Here is a 13,499-nt window from a genome sequence, read left to right on the forward strand (position 1 = left end):
TGCGCCATTATTGTTGATGATCATGGTGTATAATAGCTTGATTATGGTGCAGGAGTATTCCAGAGAAAGTTTAATGGAACTGAAGTAGTTGTTGGAGTTGTGATAGAAACTGGTGAAGGACTCCAGGCTTTCAGTTCAGATGACATGTAATCCCAGAGTTGACATTTTTATAGCATAGCCTAGGTGTTATATTTGTCTAAAGATTCTTATTTGGGGTAACTCATAAAGAGGCTGCTGTATTACAGGGGGGCATGGTAGGGGAGATAATGTTTTTGCCCATATCTGTGCCTATGCTTTGAAATAAATGCCTGTTGTTGAAGCTAAAGTTGATGGTGGTGAGGATGAAGTAGACAAATTCCTAATACAGTACTGGAGTTGTAAATCAAGGTGCTAGCTATAATTGTGTCGGTATTAAAAGCAGGCTGTGCTGTAGTCCTTGTGGATTATGTTGATTGTATAGGTTGATTGCATACATAGTGACAAGAAGTGTGTACTCAGGGAGGTGGTTTGTTTTGATGTTCCTGAAGAAAATCAATTATGTCCTGGAAGAAACTTGCTCTTAAGTGGTTGTGCTTTGTTTCTATAAACTCTGATAATTCTTCAGATAAGGTATTGTGATTGGATATAATGCTCCCCAAGGAATACAAACAATGAAATTCTGGCAGATCCACTCCTGGGGTAGGGAATGAGGATTAGATTGTACAGTTTTTCTTGGAGCTTCCAGAGAAGAAACTGGATGGTCTTCTTGAGTTCAAGGGTAAGTAATGAAGGGAGGTCTTTGAGTTACTTGTAACAGGTTACACATGAAAGTTATCTGTTAGCCTTGTTGAGGTAATCCTTATGGTTTAGGATTAGTATAGCTCCTTTTTCTATTGCTTTAAATCACTTTTTGGCTAGGTATAGACAGTCAAAAAGCCTGTGGCTGAATCGATTCCATTTGTGCAGGTTAGTTTAAAATGTATAGATTAAATTGAAACAGAAGTGAACAGACATTTACCTTTGATTCAGGAAATGCAGCCACATGCCTGCAGTAGCTCAGGCCAGAAGCCAGGCGTGCTCTGGGATTTGCAGTCCAGAATCACATCAGCAGGACTCTGCACAGTTGCTCATTACATCCTCTTAATGCCTCCAGGTGCCTCTGGGATTTGTAGCCCACAGTTGCAGCCAACAGTGAGATTGAGTAGGGGAAGGGGTATTTAACCTCCTCCCTGACTCCAGCCAAGGTTTGCCAGGGGTTTGCCCTTACTGCTCCAGCTATGGAGCAGAGGCGTAGGGCCAGCCCTGATCTCTGGAGCAGAAAGCCCAGCCCAGCTCAGGGCTGGAAAGTATGCTGGGATGCCAGGGGACTGTGATTTAACTTGAACCAGGAAGGGATCAGGCTTTATAAACCAGTTTGACCCAAATCAGTTAAGTCTGATACTACATTCAGCCAGATTTATCTTATACCAGTTTCAGCCATTTTGAAACTAGTTGATGTGAACTGAAATTCTAAATTCTGTTACAGGTTTAAACCAGTTTCTGTTCACTTAAACCAGTTTGTGTGTACTTACTGTCCCTAGCCTTGGAAGTTGGATCTTCAGAATTGCATGACGGGAGAGAGGAGAGAGGAGCTAAGGAAACTGTGACAACTGCAAGTGAATACTAAAGCTCCTTAATAAAAATTATTATACTGACCATTTTTACTCTTTTTTCCCCTAGGAGCTTTTATTTAATTTGCAGGTGTTATTTTAAGAACAGAAAAAACCTGCAACCCAAGTATTATTCTTCAGTTGATGTAGCTCACATACTTCCCCTTCCAAAAGGGAACTCTCATCTTTTAAAACTTTGTAAAAATTGAAGATAGTTCTTGAGATTCGTACTAGTTGAAATGAAAGTCTTAAGAATGACTTTTCATGGATAAATTTTGTATGCATGAATTTTCATAGCGGAACTGATAATAGTTTACCTCATTTCGGATTCCTTTGTTGGCATACATTTTCCAGAAGATTTGCATTTGTACAAAGGTCTGAGGGTTGTTTCTTCCAAGCACATTTATTATTTAAACTGGCTATTGAAAATAGGCCTTATCAGAAGGGATTATGTTCTTTCCTTTTTATTTATTTATTTTTTAAAGATTGTTTTTCTTGCTTCCTTACCCTCTTTGTATTTCAGGCTAAATTTAGAGCACTAATTCAGAGACGGATTTTATTTGTTCTGCTATATATTTATTTAAATAGGTACAATTTATCTATTTCTTTTAAATGGGCACCAAGAAGCCCATAGCAAGTGAATGAGACATTTTAAGTATCTCCTAATATGAATGCAAAAATCATAATTACATAGTTTCTAGGGTCGGAAGAGACCTGAACAGATTATCAAGTCTGACCCCCTGCCCTGGGCAGGAGCAAGTGCTGAGATCATAACACTCCAGCCAGATATCTATTCAACCTCCTCTTGAAGACCTCCAAGGTAGGGGAGAGCACCACCTTTTTGGGAGTCCATTCCAGAGCCTGGCAGCCCTAACCATAAAGTAATGCCTTTTAATATCAAGCCTGAACCTGCTCTTAGTCAATTTGTGGCTGTTATTCCTTGTTATCCCAGGTGACGCTCAGGGGAACAGAGCCTCACCTATTTTCCACTGGTCCCCCCTGGTGAGTTTGTAGACATTAATCCCTATAATGTTGGTAAATACTCAGAGTAGCAAATAATCCTTAGGTCAATTGTCTCCTAACTATATTCAGCAATATGGATGTACCATCTAGAATAAGATAAGGTTAGCAAGCCCATAAATGGCTTCTGTAGAAGAAAAAATAGATATGAAGAACATAAAAAAAATAGTAGGCAAGACGTATACTTGTTAGAAGTGCTCTATATTCTGGTGAAACCATTTTTGACTGGAAACACAATGGTGACCAAAATACTTGCTGGCCTTTTCCATGCACAGGAAAATGGACTTGTAATATTTGAATAAAACACTGATTATGAACCTAATTTGGAAGCATTTATTTATGCAAGTAACTTTCCACAATGTCAGTAGTCTTATTGATTGTTGAGGTGAACTGAGTAAATTTAACAATTGAGATTGACAGATTCCCAAATATTTAATTGTTATGCCTTTTCAGTTGTTGTGCATTTGTCTTAGAGATTTACCCATTTCCCTTCTCTTCTACTGTGGTAAATATTAGGCATTTCTATAGGGAAAAATAAAATTAGCAACCATCACTAAATTCAAAATACCCTTGGTAGTTGTAACAGGATGAGTGTCCTAGGGGTCACCATGCTCTCCCCTAGCACCCCCTTACCGTGCCACATTGCCTAAAGAGCATCCTCTATTCTCACCTGCCCCATCATTGATGTTGTATATGTATTATAGGGAGGCTGCCTTTCCATTCTTTTGGTCACAGTTTCCTGTTGTGCTCTGGCTCATTCTACATTGGGTGGCTCTGTGTACCCTCAGCCTTATGGGCTATGCATGGCTTCAGCCACCCCTGTACCTCACCCCAAGCCTCACAGATGTACTGGATGTTGTTCGGTCTTACGTTCTCTCTGACACCCAGGCTTTCTGCAGCCCTCCTCTTTGGGGCTTCTCGCTGCCCCCATCTCTGAGGCTCAGAATTGGCACACCTCAATACAGCATCCTCCCTGGTGCTTGGGTCAGCACACACGCAATGCAGCAGCTTCTCTCATGTTTGGGGCTATCACACCCCAATGCAGCAGCTTCTCTCATGCAGGGTCAGCACACCCCCAGTACTGCACCCTCTCTGGCACCCAGGTCCCCACACTGCCATGGACTCCCTATGAGGCCTCCTCCATCCCCTTATAGCCTCTCCCAAGCCACCAGTTTAAACAGCAAACAAAACACAAGCCCCTGGGCTATAACATAAAATCTGGCTGCCTGGCTATAACATTATTCAAACCACTCCAAGGGTTCTCCATCTCTCACCAGTATCTTATTATTCAGGCATCTTCCTTTTCCTCACTCAGGCAGAGCTCCCTCCCCCTTGGTTGCCAGCAGGAAACTGCCTCCTTGGCCTCAGCCCTGGTGTTTATTTGGGAGCCAGGCCCTGTCCCTTCCGGTCAGCTGACCAGGCAGGTGTGGGTCATTAGCTCCTTCTAGTTGCCCTAGCAACAAACACCTAGGTATTTGTTCTCTTGCTCCACAAGTAGTAGGCACGTTAGTGCCCTGCTACAGTAGTCTTAGCTAAGCTCATAAAACTAGGATGTAAAACTAGGATCCATCTGCTCATCTATAACACATTTTTTAAGTATTTGCAGAAGTCTGAAAACAGAGTATTAGGATCCATCTGTTTCTAGGTCTTATATTCTGTTATTGAGGCCAGCGGGCTGAAGTAAGTATGAAAGACTGAAGTAAGGCATCTCCAAACTGAATTTCAGCTGAAACTTTGAATTCTCTTACTGTAGGAGAATGTTTGAGAGGAGATTTCACTCTGGTTTAAACTTTCAAACCTATGAGGCAAAGGATGAAATCTGGCCGTGGTAAAGGCACCATGAAGACCTGAGTTGGGTAATCACTTCTGTTGCGGGTCACAGATTTCTCGGTGATTTGTCCAAATCTGTCATATGGACTCCCACAGGAACTAAGGGCTGTCATAAATCTCACTACATTCTCTGCCAATTTCAAGATGCTTCTTTGACCTAGCTTTTTAATGATAAGCACAGTGTGCAAGACAAGCCTTCCATATCTGTGGTTTTGCCTCTCTGCCGTATTTTAATTTTATTGAATAGTCCATTGTCCTTATCTTATTAGATGGGATAACAGTAGTTCCTGATCTATCTTCACTAGGTTTTTTGTATTTTTTATATGTTCTTATCATGTCCCATTTTTTTAACAATCCCAATTTATCCACTGCCTCCTTCATAGGAGAGTTTTTCTGTGCCTCTGTTAATTTCATTGTTCTTCTCTGGACACCTTCTAATGCTGCAATTTCCTTTCTGACATGGGTGACTATAATTGATGTAGCACTCTAAATATGGCCACACCACTGCTTTACATGGAGACATTTTAATATCCTCTGTATTATTTACCATGCCATTCCTTATGCAACCTTGTCTTTTTTTTATACAATCCTGTTTTGGTTGGGTTTTTTTGGACTGCTGCAGTGAGTACGGTCCTCTTCCCATCTTTCTACCAATGCTATTATAATCAAATTGTATTGCTTGAAACTTCATAGTTATTCGCTATACATTGGGATGTGATGTTAACTCTGTAATAAAGTTAAATAGAGGGGAGAAGTGGGGCTATGGGCAGTTGCTTCCCCTCCCCGAACCAAAGTATTTATAAATGGAGTAAGATCTTCTCTCATCAAAGTCAGTGGGAGCTTTGCCATTGATGTCACTGAAATCAGACCTTGGCTCTGTTGCCAAAAGGGCGCAATGCAAATGTTTCTTTATGGTAGCATAAGAGTGATTTTATAGTCATGTTGGTCCAGAAATTGTGTGAGGATCAAGGATTTCTTAGGGTGTTACCTTTTATTGGGTCAACTATGTAGTTGGTATAAAGTTACACAAGCTTTTGAATACAAGATGAAGAATATCTTGCATTTGAAAGCTTGTATACTTTATCCGAACTACATAGTTGATCCATGCTAAGAAATCCTTGCCTCTTGCAATATTTGAAACACCTTAATATACAATAATAGTAGAAAGTTGCCAGAAACTTCCTTCCATCTTTGGCTGGTGAGAATTGACATGGTTCTATCAAAGGTAATGTGTCTCAGTTGATTACAGTAGAATGTAGCACTGTATTTTGCTTAGACAAAATATGGTGACCCTTAAATTAATTCCACACTGTTTGTTGGTACTTTTCTGCTCTACATTTCCATAGAGTCAACTCGTAATAAACACTTTAACAACTTTATTTGCCTCTGGGTCAATTTACTGTTTAATATCAGTAATAATAGTTGATGCATAAAGCATGCTGTACATATCATTAGCAGTAATATAGATCCATGCATGCATAACAAATTTGTATGACAACACTTTTCTTGCTAGCGCTGAAGTAGAATGAACTTTGTAACAGTGCCTTAATTCTAGTTACAGGTAAGGCAGATTGAAAAAAATGCAGTTTAGTCTTATGATGTACATATCATTTGACTATATAAAAATATAAAAATCACTTATGGCATAATCCTTGGAGTATTATAAGAATTTTAGCAAAATGAAGGCAGAATACTTAGCCATGACATTTGAGAGCAAAAATTGGTTTTGACCATATTCTTACCAAAACATTAAAAACAAACACCCCTTCCCCCAAGCCTCAAACTCAGAAATCACTGAAGACAAGAACTGAAAATAAGGAGAGTAAAACAGTAGAGGGCTTATTATTACAGGAATGCATTTATTGTCTATGTCTTCCAGCAACTATGTAAAGGGTTTAATATATATTTGCTTTGTATCAGTCTTTGCAAAAGTAACAGAACCTAGTAAGAACCTATCTGTACATAGCAAAGCCATTGTTTTTTAAAGACGGACTATATGAAAATCCAACATATTATAATTAGGAATCTGGTGTAATTTTTTATCTAAAACTACCCTTTGGGTGAATTCTATATTGAGTCATTTGTTTATTCCATACTGAATTGCCATTTAAAGTTACTTCAGTCTATGGGATGTGGCAGCCCATTATGTAGGTTTATTCATCATTCTAATCTGAGAATTTTGGAAACTATTGTATTCATAAAACTAAAGAGGTTTGTACTCATGCTGTTGGACACAGTGAAACAGTTGCAGTTATAGGCCCTTGGCAGAGATTATACTTCAAACATAATTAATCTGTTAGCTCCATGAAAAATGGCAATTGGGCCACAAATTGAGGCAATTCGTGGTGTGACAAAACAGGAAACCAGCCACAAAAGTATTTCATAAAATATGTGTAATATTTTTAGCTGGTTTCTATCTTGCCTTAAACTGAACATGTGTCAGGTTAGTCTCATTGTGTAGCCTGAACCTGGCTGCATGATGGGGCTTGGAAAGAATATATTCTTTGCAAATATTTTTAAAATAAAAGTCAAATAGATTCCCCAAAATAACCTCAATCTAAAACTGAGTCAACCATGCCAGATTGGTTTATGAAGCCATCAATCTACAAAGGAAGGTAGAGGTAGAAGGTGTCATCAGTTTTATATTGTTGTTCATGGTGGATGAATTAGCAGAATTCCTTCCTGGATGCTGAGGTTATCAATCGTGAAATATCAGATTTGGTAAAACTAAAAATATTATTGGCAAAATGTAGTCCAGCAGTTTCTACTATATGCAAGCTTCTGTCTCCTTTGATAGTGACTTCCAAACCTGGCTATGGTCCTTGAGAGACATTTCCTTTTCCTTTTTAAAACATAAAACCTATTTGCAACTAGCTTTATTGACTTCTCTTTTGGGGCATTTATAGAGAGTCTAATAATATTAAGTGTTTGTTCCCAGACATATGCACCCTTTTTTACACTTGATTTGAATATTTTTAGGTGCTTTAATGCCTATAGATGACTGTTCTTCATGGTAATCCTTTTCTCTTTTTATTTCCTGTTTTAACATTTAATTTGGGGGGTGGTTCTATGAAGGGTTGCATAGCTGGCCACTTTTTTAAAGGATACTTGAACTACCCCTAAAACACATTCTCTACACAGCAATGTGGGGCTCACCCTGCCCTTTTTATATTTAAGTAGTTTATATCATTTCAAGCCATGTTTATTGTTCTAGTGCTATCTTGTTTCCCTCCCCCACCGCCACTTCCCAAGGTCCAATTCTTCCAGTCTTGTATTGAGTGGTTCCTTACTGTGTGATTATTAACATTAGTTTTCAGTGGAATTACTTGCATAATAAAGTATTACTAGTAATAAAGTAGGGCTTGCAGAATTGGGTATTCAGAGATGAAACTGTAGTTTTTGATTTCCAATATTTATCTTTGCATTTCTTTTTTGGTCAAATGGTTCAGTTATTAACCTGATATGGGGGAGTCAAAAGAAACTAGTAATCTTAAACATTTTGTATAGAACTCATTCTAATTAATAGCGTTGTTAATCAACTTCTTATACAGGGAACAAGAAAAGCTGGCAAAACGAGGAAAAATCAGTATTACTCACTTGAAACTTCTAAGTTTCTCTCTTACATGTCATTTTAATGTCTGTGCATCTCTTTTCTCTTTCTAGGCAATGTTCAGTCTCTGTATGCTTGAAAGTGGAGCTGATGAGGTGAATCTGCATGGTGTCACAAGCCTAGGTTTAAAACAGGCCTTGAATTTTGCATACACGGGACAGGTACTGTATAATCCTTTCAATTCAAAGACCTGCATCAACAAATACAACCTTCTGCTAAATCTAAATACACAAGTAATAGGCAATCTAAATAATACATTGTTAGTCTTCACAAAATATAAATGTTTGAGCCTGTTGGCATATAGAATATTGGTTCTTACGAGAGCTGTCAATTGATCTCTGTTAATGTGGGCAATTAACATGTTAACTGGATATATCAGTGCCATATTGGGATGCTGCATGAAGGTGTGCAGCTGCAGTATGCATGTGGCCAGGAATGCAGCCTGACAGCATGTAGAGCAGCACCCAGCAGGTAAGACTGTGGAGGGCCACGGGTGAGGAGGGCAGATCGAGGTCCCCACAGTGAGGGAGGGAGTGGGTCAAGGGCAGGGGCTGGAGTGAAGAGGCCCCAGAGGCTGGGGTGGGGCAGGCCATGGGACAGAGCTGTGAGCTGTGGGCGTGGCTCAGTTCCGCACTGCTGCGCACACCCCTGGGGAAGGCATGGGGGGCATATGACCCCTGGATTTGTGCATGGGGTGGAAGCGGGCTGCCTGATGTGGGCTTGGGGCTCTTTGCCCTGCTGCCTTTGCCATGTTGTGCCTCCCACTACTAAGTGGGCAAGGGATGTACAGCCAGTGCACAGCTCTTAGGGCAAAGGCAGCAGGGAGCAGAGCCCCAGGCTGCAGCGGGCAGCCCTCCTCTGCCCTGCATACAAATCCAGGGGCACATACGCACCTATGCCTTCCCTGGGGTGCATGTGGTGGTGGGGAGCAGCCCCCCCATACCCCTTGATGGCTCCATCCCATTCCCTACCCTGGGCCCAGGTCCCATTTGCCTCTGCCCCTGTCCCACTCCTTCCCTCACTGTGGGGGCCTGGATCTGTTCCCCCTGCCTCTTCTCCTCCACAGAGTTACCTGCTAGGTGCTGCTCCACACACTGCTGGACTGCATTCCTGTAAGGTTACCATATTTCCAGTTTCAAAAAAGAGGACACCTGTGAGGCAGGGGATTGTGAGGGGGCAGTAATATGCCTGAGCTATGCCCCTGACCCTCACTTCTAAGCCACAGCTATGCCCTGCTGCTGCCCCTCATTCCTGACCCACAGGCATGAGGGGACCTACTCTTCCTTGGCAGCAGACCCTCTGCAGGGACCTCGCCTCCCTGGGCTCCAAACCCCCCCCACAACCCCACAGCCCCCCACAACCACCAATAAAAGTACTTGCGCGATTTTGCATAATTTTGACTTATTAACTTTGCAATTAAAATCACAATTAATTGGGACTCATTTTTTTAATCGTGCAACTAATCACAATCAATTTTTTTTAATCGTTTGAGAGCCCTAGTTCTTACTTTAACTGTAGATTTTTTTTTTGTGATAGGAGCCACATAAAAATACTGCTTATTTATCCTAATATTTCCCAAATAATGACCTGTGAGCAATTTTATATTCTTAGGAATGCTTGGAGTTGGCCTGTGGGGAGCTAGCTGACCATACGTGTTTCATTTTAATTGATTATATTTCAAAATGCCATTTAAAGAAAAAATACTAAATATTTTACCAATAATAACTCTTCATGGAATCTACTGCTGTAGGTAGCACATGTTTGTAATACAGTAGTGTTTTAATTGCTGTGCATGCATATAATTTTTCTTATCTGAGGTGTGTCCAGTAGCAGTGTAGGCATTTTTTGCCGCTCCATAGAAGGGTGGCTTTAACATACCTAGAAAAAACATGTTAAATACAAAGCAAGGAGCAAACAAACCACACTGGTAAAGGGGTGACATCAATATGGTTTGAGTAGGTATTTATCCTATTCTTCCAGTGTTTGCTGGATTTCTTTCTTTCCCATCCCTTCCCCACCCCCCAAGCGTGTGTTTGTGTGTTTGGAATGGGAAGTTTTGTTGGTGTTTACTGATTAAAACCTAAAATTGGAAGTTCTAAATCTAGAGGTCAGCAACATAGGCCTATGGGCTGGATGTAGCCATGGAGACAGAAAATTTGGCAGCATATTGGTCGCAGTGGCTTTGGCAGTGTGTTGGTGGTAGGGCCTTTGGTGGCATTACAGCAATGAATGGCTTTGGCTGCACCTGGGCTGGGGTCAAATAGCAGGGAGCTGTGTCTGGGCTGGTTGGCTGGGATCTGTGCCCATACTGCAGGTGGGATGTTGGGAGAGAGGTGGTGGCTGGGTTGACTTGTTCCTGCTTGTGGCTCTGAAAGCCAACTGACCACTGATTTAATTCAAACACCTGTTGGTCTATTACCACTCTACTGTGTTAAAAACTACTTTTAAAATATGACACAATTGCACTGTAGCAATGTGGCAATTTAACATTACATCTTTTAGACTGGAAACTTGTCACACCTTTGGGCACCAGCACTAAATTCTTTGCTTGTTTACAGCAATATAACTTTGACCTATTTTACATTACTTTTGATTTGCACTTGTGTGTATGGGTCCAATTTTTAGAGGCATTTGGTGTCTGGGCCAAATTACCTATAAAAACCTGGGCTTAAGTTTTCACTAAGTTTGTCAAATGAACAGTTATATTGTTTTAAAATTGTGATTCATTGCGATTTGCCTGAACTCAGTGTTAACTTTAAGCTGTCCACTTCTATCCCAAGGTAAGATGATATTAAACCACGGCAGCTTACCTCTGAATAAAATAGGATTAAGTTACTTTATTTTAGCTTTACTTATTGTGGGATAGAAGCAATGATGATATAGATTGCCTGATATATGCTCATTAGCGGTAAACTCTTTTATCCCTTTGAGATTACATAACTGTTCATCTGTCCTAAGGAAAACCCTCTCTTTCATCTTTTTTCACTGGAACATGCAGAGATTTTTTTATATAGAATCTTCTAAAATATTTGTCATTTTCTTTCTTTTCTCTTTTCCTTTTTATTTCTTCTAACTTACTTGAAATGTTGGGATAAAATCAGAACCAACTCAACATTTTTATGTATTATGTACAAGAACTTTCATGTACCATCTTTGTTCTTGGAGACAACATGATTATCTGTTTTTGTAAATTTGTTTTACTCAGGTTAACTTAGTTTTCATCATTTTAGATCCAGAGTGTTGACTAACCAAACTAGTGTTGAAACAGTGCTAATTCGGTTGATAAATCCCTTGGTGTGTGTTCACTATTATTTAATTTTGAAAAGCAAGCAGTTAACATTTCATTATTCCACAAGGAACATTAGGTTGTGCAAATCTAATTAGTGCTTCTTCTTCCACAATGTGGTTAGATAATATGCTCTTAATTTCTGTATAGAAAGAAAGCTACACAGTAAGGAATTAGAGCCTGAAGGCAAAATCTATTCTGACTGATTTAAACAGAATTGTTGTCTTTGTTAGCAAACCATTTTAAAATAATGCAAACAAGTTAATGTTTTATTTTATATACTACTCTTTGAAAAAATGATGTTACAATCAATATGCGATATATAAAATTTTTGCAGAGATGTTTTCTTGAATATATAGATATTCAGCGGAGATATAGCAGAAGGAATAGCTATGCATTGTAAATATGTTGTACGTCCTCATGTTGTTCTCCTGCAATCTAAGTATTGTAGAGTTGCTTAATAAAACAGAAGTGTTTTTCTTTAAGTTTACCTCTTTCTAGAGGCCTGTGCTGACTAGCTTTTAAGACAGCTGCATCTAATGAAGTAGGTTGTCCCCTATGAAAGCTTAGAATTATAGGAAAATAGAGCTGGAAGGGACCTCACAAGATCATCTTTCCAGTCCCCTGTGCAAGGCAGATCATCCCCGACTAAACCATCCCAGCCAAGTGTCTGTCTAGCCTGCTCTTGAAAATTGCCAGGAATGGAGATTTCACCATTTTACTAGGTAAGCTGTTCAAACGTTTGTTCATCCTTATAGACAGAAAGTTCCTCATAATCTCCAACCTAAATTTCCTTTGCTGCAGCTTGAGTTCATTGCTTTTAGTCCTGTCACCTTGTGACCACAGAGAAAAGCCCATCTCCTCTACTCTGTAACTGCCCTTCAAGTATTTGAAAGCAGTTATAAATTACTTCTCAATCTTCTCTACTCCAGATTAAATACTCCTAGTTCTTTTAGCATTGCTTCACAAGTCTTGCTTCCCAGACCCCGAATTGTTTGTGTCACTCTCCACTGGACTCTTTCTAAACCATCCATATCTTTCTTGAAAGGTGGCGCCCAAAACTGGACACAGTACTCCAGGCGAGGTCTCACTGGTGCTGAAATGATCAGAAGAATCACTTTCCTTGATTTGCAAGTGATGCTCCTGTTGATACAACCCAGTGGGTGCATCTACACATGCGCTTTACCATGGAGTTGACTAATTAGCTGTGTAGTAAAGCATCACCATCTACATATGCACCAGTATTAGGCCACGGTAAATTAATTAACTCTGCCATATGCCTGTGCTTGAATAATTACCAGGGATCTGGGTTTACTGCTCACCATGGAAAAACACAATAAAACCCAGACGTTCTCCTTTAAAGGAGAAAAATGCAGGAAATGGCAGGTTTCCCCTTGCAAGTTGGCAGAGTTCCAGCTTGCAAGGAGCTGGGGTGAGCAGGAGGAGGCTGGTAAAGCAGGGGCCCTATGTGCAATTGCACATATACACATGCACATGGCCACCAGGCAGCCTGCAGAGCAGCTCCCTGCAGGTAAGTCTGGCAGGGGCTGGGGGGGCTTGAGGCCCCCATAGTGAGAGAGGGAGAGAGTTGGGCTGGGGCTGGGGCAGCTGCCCATCTGGGGTGGAGCATGGGCTTAGGGCCAGGGGATGGAAACCTGGGAAGGAAGAGTATGGGGGGCACATGGCCCCCAGATTTGTACATGGAGCGGGGGTTGATGTGCTGTGGACTTGGGCTTCTCATTCTGCTGCTCTCTTCTCGGGGCCTCCACAGCTTAGTGGGTGGGACCTGGTGCGGCAGGACAGAGCAGAGTGGTGAAGCTCAGTGGCACTGCTGCAAGCCCTGTGCCACCATGGCAAGTTGCCCCCTGCCCACCTGGCAGCTGTGGGGGTCGTGGCCTGGAGTTGTGCCGTTTACTGTTGCCAGGCGGGCAGCAAGCGCCTCACCATGACAGTATGGCAGTCTCAGTGACAGCATTGAACTTCCCAGCCCAGTCCCTCTCTGCCCTGCCACACTGAGTCCCGTCCTCCAGGTTGTGGAGGCCCCAGGGGGAGGGCAGCAGAGTGGGAAGACTCAAGCTCACAACAGGCAGCCTGTATCCATTCCACCCACAATGGGCTCCCCTCT

At 41.2% G+C, this 13,499-nt stretch overlaps 1 protein-coding gene across 5 annotated transcripts in view; it reads left to right on the plus strand.

Moving 5' to 3' along the window:
* KLHL32 (kelch like family member 32) overlaps positions 1 to 13,499 on the plus strand; it is a 299,877-nt gene that overhangs the window by 164,038 nt on the left and 122,340 nt on the right. For all 5 annotated transcript variants that reach the window (XM_090037127.1, XM_090037128.1, XM_090037125.1 and 2 more), the window contains one exon: positions 8,142 to 8,249. In XM_090037127.1, coding sequence (XP_089893253.1) covers positions 8,142 to 8,249 — 108 coding nt within the window. The remainder of the gene's footprint in view (positions 1 to 8,141; positions 8,250 to 13,499) is intronic.

Source organism: Crocodylus siamensis, chromosome 1 (assembly GCF_052110815.1).
Source record: "Crocodylus siamensis isolate JL-2025a chromosome 1, ASM5211081v1, whole genome shotgun sequence".
Classification (NCBI taxonomy): Eukaryota; Metazoa; Chordata; order Crocodylia; family Crocodylidae; genus Crocodylus; species Crocodylus siamensis.